This window comes from Hipposideros armiger, unplaced genomic scaffold (genome assembly GCF_001890085.2).
Source record: "Hipposideros armiger isolate ML-2016 unplaced genomic scaffold, ASM189008v1 scaffold_49, whole genome shotgun sequence".
Lineage (NCBI taxonomy): Eukaryota > Metazoa > Chordata > Mammalia > Chiroptera > Hipposideridae > Hipposideros > Hipposideros armiger.
Genome location: NW_017731399.1, coordinates 4,024,679 through 4,031,126, shown reverse-complemented (window position 1 = coordinate 4,031,126; position 6,448 = coordinate 4,024,679). Strand labels below are relative to the sequence as shown.

The 6,448-nt window shown below is 45.4% G+C and overlaps 1 protein-coding gene across 2 annotated transcripts in view; it reads right to left on the bottom strand.

Annotated features, from left to right (window-relative positions):
• ZFYVE1 (zinc finger FYVE-type containing 1) overlaps window positions 1–6,448 on the bottom strand; it is a 50,965-nt gene that overhangs the window by 9,186 nt on the left and 35,331 nt on the right. For both annotated transcript variants that reach the window (XM_019640423.1, XM_019640421.1), the window contains exon 5: window positions 1,485–1,591. In XM_019640423.1, coding sequence (XP_019495968.1) covers window positions 1,485–1,591 — 107 coding nt within the window. The remainder of the gene's footprint in view (window positions 1–1,484; window positions 1,592–6,448) is intronic.

The window sequence follows — 6,448 nt, the reverse complement described above, 5'->3', positions numbered from 1 at the left end:
AACTAGACTGAAGAACAAAACGACAGCAACTTGTCTGTTCCCCTTCCCCTAATTCCCCAGCACTGTTCCCATCCCCCCAATTACCCAATAAAAAAAATCTTTAAAAAATAAAAAATAAATAAAAATAAAAGAAAAGGGGTGATCCTACAGAGCCTCAGCACCTCATGCTCATGTGGCAAGCGCACGGGGCCTGGGGCACGGCCAAAAGAACAGTAAGTAAGTCACACTGGCAACTAACATCCCTCGGTCCACGGCAGTCCTTAGTTCTCCCCAGGCCAAAGCCAAGGTGGTTCAGTGCCTAGCAGGTGGCTTACAGGGTTCCGTGCAAAAAGGCCATTCATAACAGAACAGGCTCAGGTCTCCCCCGTAGATGGGCTAACATGGGGGACACAGGGATCAGCCCCAACATGAGCAAAGACAATCCAGTGGGGAAGTCTCTACACGACACAGAGACTGCAATCTGACCATGACACACTGCGTTTAAATCCCCTGGGCTCCATCAGACAAGTCACCAAACTATGATTTAACAGCCACCAACAGCTCAGATTACTCTAGTGATCCTCAAAGTGTAGCCCCAGCCAGCAACATCAGCAGCACCTGGAAACACCCCAGAGATGCAAGCTCGCAGGCCCTACCCCAGACCTACCAAAGCAAGCTATGGGGGTGAGGCCTAGCAATCCGTTTTCACACGCCCTTCAGGTTTTTCTGCTGCAGGCTAAAATCTGAGAATCACTGCTCTGATCCTGTCACAACGTGTGGTCCACAGACCAGCAGCACAGACATCACCCAGAAGCTTGTCAGAAACGCAGGTTCTCACATAGACCTGCTGATCCAGAATCTGTGTTTTAACTAAATCCCTACGTGATGCATACACAGACTGAAGTTTGAGAAGACTGCTCCAGCGTAGCATTCTCAACTCGGCTACACATTACAATCATCTGAGGAGCCTTTTTTAATAACCCCAATGCCGAGGCCCCACCCAGGAGCCATTAAATCAGACGCCTTGCAGGAGGCACCTGGATAATTCTAACGTGCTCTAAGCATTTGCCCTCTAGTGAATCAACTAGAATTGATATGTACCACACAGTGTTTTGCACTCCCTGGGCTATCAAATATTAGGTTGAATAGATGGAATAACTACAACTGAAAGCCCTGATACGAGAAACATAGAAAAACAGGCAACCTCAAGTTTTCTGTAGCAAAAACTGCCCAAACCAGAAGGTAGTCAATGTCACATCTAAACCAGATTAGACTCTTCAAGGAATTCATCATAACCACGTGTCGCGGAATCCCCTGCCACCTCAAAGTGTGGTCCCATGACCACCAGGATCACCTGGGAAGTTGGAAACCATCATGTCAGGCCCCACCCCACCCTTAGATCAGAATCTGTAATTTAACCACACCCCAGGTGATTTGCATGCGCGCTGAAGTCTGAGAAGCACCATTCTCTCTTCCCAAGACGGGGAGATGGCAGCCTCACTTACCCACAGCTGAGGCACAAGGAGGAGCAGGTGAAGTACTCATCTGGGAAAAAGGAGCTATGTGCCATCTGGTCATCGGGGATCTCACCGCTGAAGCGGTCACTCAGAGCCTGCGAGGAGGGAAGGTGACATGAAGGCACTCAGTAGAGGGCCCTGTGCTTCGGCCCTTCTGCTACCTGCCTTTCTAGGATCCCCTCACGGCTGGCTTATTTCTTACAGGCTCCAGAGAAGGAAGAGAGAACCCAATGGCTTCTGTTTCTTACCTTCTGCCTTCTTGGCCCAACTTGCACCCATCCTCACCACAGGAAACCTCAGAAAGAACCAGCCCACTTCCCAGCTGGTCAGAAGTAAGCCAAGTTACTGTTCTCTCCTAATTACCCTGGAGGAGATACACGCCTCACACAGTCAGTCTTTCATTCAAAGCCACCACAGAACCATCACTTCATCCTTGTGAAGACTCGAGCAAGAGGCTCACCTTTAAGTCAGAGGCAGACCTGAGCAGTGAGCTGGGAGGCTCCTGGGTTCTAGCCCAGCTCTAACGAGAGGCACGCATTTGGAGCTTATTAGGCCACTGAACCATCTCAACGTAAGAAAAAATGTCATCAGCCAAAAACAAGGAAGAATTATTGTAGTGTTTGGCAGCCTTTTATCAACTACCATAACCTAAAAGACAGCAAAGGGCCAGAATAAATGCCAAGAAGAAAGATAATGCATTTGCAGAGGCAAACTGAAATTTTTATGTTGAAAGGTACTTCCATTTCTAATACTCTGTTTTCACTCATTATACTGAAAGTATTTTTCAGGCTGATTTTTTTTTTTTTCCCCTGCCAGGCCCTCAGTCATGTGCAGTGGAAAACGTTACATAAATTAAACAGAAATGGGTTTTCAAGGCTTTAAAAATCATTACATGCACACAGATCCAGGCTTCTAACTTGCTTTTTTTTTTAGCTGAGCCATCCTGCCACATGTTGGCAGCTCAGCAGCTGCTCAGCTCGGGCCAGGACTTGAACCGCTGTTGCTCAGAGCTCAAACTCTTGAGCGAGCTCTTAACCAACTAAGCCACTTGGCTGGCCCCAGGCTTCTAACTTTCAATTTCCCATTCCGAGGCAGCAGGGCACTATTTATAGGAAGAGAAGGGAGAGTAGCCTGAAACAAAAGGACAAGATACTATCAATACTTCCTTTGGTAAAAAGGCAAAAGACATTTTAAGACGGGATGTGGAAAAGGGGCAGATTAGGTTTTAAACTAAGCTCCGCAAGCTCTGAAGGTAATTTCACTTAATGAGAGCTTCTCATTCAATTCCTTTTCCTTTTTTTCAATGAAGTCTTAATACCACGAGTAGCAAACTCAAGTGTTTACAAAGGCAAGCACTATCAGTCGTTAAGTCAGGTCAGGTGAAAGGCAAGAGTAGTGAGTGGCAAGAAATGTGTCCAACTCAGGGTGCACGACTCACGTAAGGGCATAAACTCAGCGTCTGCAAAGATGATGCACAGACAGGCCCATAAAACACCATCTGCCAGCGATGGCCGACCAGGTGGCCACCCCTGACTTAGACCAAAGGAAAACAAGGTCAGACAAATAATAACACATGTAAAAACTATTGTCTTGGGGGTAATTTTGTAAAGAGTGACTTAGGGAAAACGTTAAGATTTTGAAAGAGAATATAAATGAATACATGTATCAATATTAATAAGGATAAAGGAGAAGCAAGGCAAGTAGAATCACTCACTAGCCCACACCACCTTCCTCCTCTCTTCAATTTCTTAACGCGACCCATCCTTTGGGAATTTTTTTGGTCTGACCTCTTCCACAAAGCCTTCCCAACCACTCTAGACACACCATGCTCTGCCTTCTCTGAACACCTGTTGTTTTCAACACTGAACTAGGTATTGAGTAATTAGGCAATGCTGCAACGGGGCTGTTGCATGTATTTCACCTCCCAGGCTAGATCATAAACGCTGAGAAAGAAGTTTCCTACCTCTGTATCCTCCTGACTCCTAGCAAAGGTCCTAACGTACTCAACCAGGACCTGTGGAATGAAGTGTCCCGGCACCAACCCTCCACGCACGTACCAACCCCTGCCCTCCCCGCCTCACCCCTGGCTCTGCTTCTGAGCCAGGCTTCACGTAGGCCCACAGACCCTGTCAGATTTAAGGCTAACTGCCCAGTTGGCCTATTAGTGATAATTAAGTCTGTATTTCTCAAACAGGTGTATGTATAACTCTCTGGGTCTAGGTGGTGGGAAATAGAGCATTATCTTCCTAATACATCAATTTACTGAAAGATTTGGGGAGGAAGCCATTTTTATATAAAAAACAAACATGGATAGAGTATGAAACTAAATGGAAAATTTGCAGAAATTAAACATGAGGACCCGCGCCCCAGCCAAAGTCACTTCAGCTTGTAGCTGGCAGCTTCATACTCTGTGCCTCTATTTCCTTATCTATAAAATGGGGATGCTAGTACCTTCCTCAGTAGGGGTCTGCATGGATTACACTGAGAGGATCAAATGAAGTCACCCATGTAGAGCACCTGGCACAGGCTGAGAGCTCAGAAAACGTGAGCTGCCATCATTATCATTTTTATTGTTTTTTATGCTGAGAATTTTCTTCCTTCGATACCCTCACTATCTAATCCGGGTTAGCACAGGAGATATAAGAACCCCTCTCCTTTCCATGGCAGTTCATTAGTCTTCACAGCTGCTTGCACGTGAATACAGTCAGTCCTCACTTAACATCTTCAATAGGTTCTGCGACTTTAAGTGAAACGACATATAACAAAACGTATTTTAACACAGGTTAATTGATATAAACACGAGTTAACTTCCTACGGCATCTCATCAACATTATAATGAAATGACATGGAACAAAATGATGTTATTCCAGGACCTGCTGTATTTAGCTGCAAAAAGATGCTTGTGTATCTAATGAGGTGATAAAGTAAGGGAAAAAGAGATAATAGGAAAAAGAGATAACGAAGGAATGTAGACGTTATTAAGAGGTATAGGGGAAACCTCAAAGAAGAGCATTTTTAGTCCCAGAGATTTTCTTTTTAAACAGGTAACTAAAAGAACAACCTAAATACTATTTTGTCTTAGGAAAAGAAGTCATATTTAACATGAGTTCAACAGCTGGATTGAATTCAGGAGGCACACCACTCCCCAGGAAATAGAAAATTGCAGCCCAGAAATAGTAACAGCACAAAGTTCTTTCTGTTCCAAAACCCAAGTGGCCTGGTTCACTTCTCTGAAAGTTCTTCAGAAAAATGGCATTTCTAAGTATCTCAAGGCTTGGCATGAAACAATCTGCAGCCCGATTCCCTTGGTGCATATGCTTAAAGAACCTCTATCGCTGCCTGCCCTACACAAGTTAACTGTTGGCTTACGTTGGCCAAGGCAACAGTCACCTCTTATGACATCAGAAAGAGAACTCCTAGACTAACCAGCCGCATCACTTCGGATGCTGGTCACCCAACCTCTGAAATTCTGGGTCGCAACATAAAAACCGGGTCACTTCCCTCATAAGTCAGTGAAGAGCTGGCAGTTAGTAATGAGTCAAACCTTGACAAGCTTCATACGACTTACTTGTACGTGAATCGAGAGTAACTAATAAAAAAAAATCTGATGTTAGTGTTTTAGACACAAGGGTAAGGAGAAAACTGTCCTCCTTCCTCTAGAACCTGATTGTTCCTTTCCAGCGTAGACACTACCCCCTAATCCATACACTTTGTGTTTCAAAAATTCCAAACTTTACATCATTCCAGGGTTTCTTGGGCTCTCCTCCTCCTGAGGTCCCAAAGCTGCCAGAGAAAGGCAGGGAAGGACCTCTCCTGAAAAAGCTTGGGAAAGAATCTGAGGTAAGTCTGGAAAAGGTTGCCCGGAGACCAGGTGATCTTGAACTTTAGTTGTCTTGGCAACCGTATGGCTCTTTCTATTGAACCTGAAAGGTTCGCCCCAGTCATCAAGCACTAGTAGTGAATTTTCTGATTCAAAATGGAGGCTCTTATGTAATCAATGATGCCACCCCCCCAAAAATATATAACTTTATAAACACTTAACAGATGCTTCCTGATGTGATAGAATTGGAAAGTCAGAGTTTCTACATTTAGAGATCAGAGGCTAAAGAAGGTATTATGTAAAACCTATACAAATTCAACTTTAAAATGGCTCTCAGTTATTCAAAACTATATACACAGACAACAATAGTTAATTCAATATTCAACTCCCTTACTCAACAGGGATCTGAGCAGCTCTTTAAAGAGATTTACCTGCTCATGGAGGGAAAGCTCTGCTGGTAGGTGTCTGGGCTGTTGCTACTATGGAACCTGAGCAAAGGAGTGAGTGGTGAAGACGTGGGAAATAACCCAGCTGGAAAACAGGGCCTGGGGCCTGGACCACGATGTCGCTGAATGGCAGGAAGAGCTCAGGGCAGCAGGATTAATCGGGAAACATGGGCAAGCCACTAAAGCAGAAAGTGACTGCAGATCTCGAGCTCCATCTCTCTGTCACACACACACACATTCTTACAAACTCTTCAACCTTTCTCGTTAATCACATTGCCTGTTCAATAATGAATGTGAAAAGTAGCACTTGGGCTCCCTTTGAATCCAATAGTGCTACATCACTGAAGTGGAACCTCATTAATAAGATACAGCTAATTGGGCCGGCCAAGTGGCTCAATTGGTTAAGAGCGCGAGCTCTGAGCAACAGGGTCACCAGTTCAATTCCCACATGGGCCAGTGAGCTGTGCCCGAGCTGAGCTGCCAATAGGTGGCACCAATAGGTGGCAGGATGGCTCAACTAGTGAGAGCACGTGCTCCTAACAACAAGGTTGCCGGTGCGACTCCTGCATGGGATGGTGGGCTACGCCCACCCACAGCTAAGATTGAACACAGCACCTTGAGCTGTGCAGCCGTGAGCTGCCTACGGGCAGCCGGGTGGTGACTGGACTTGGAGCTGAGCTAGCTGC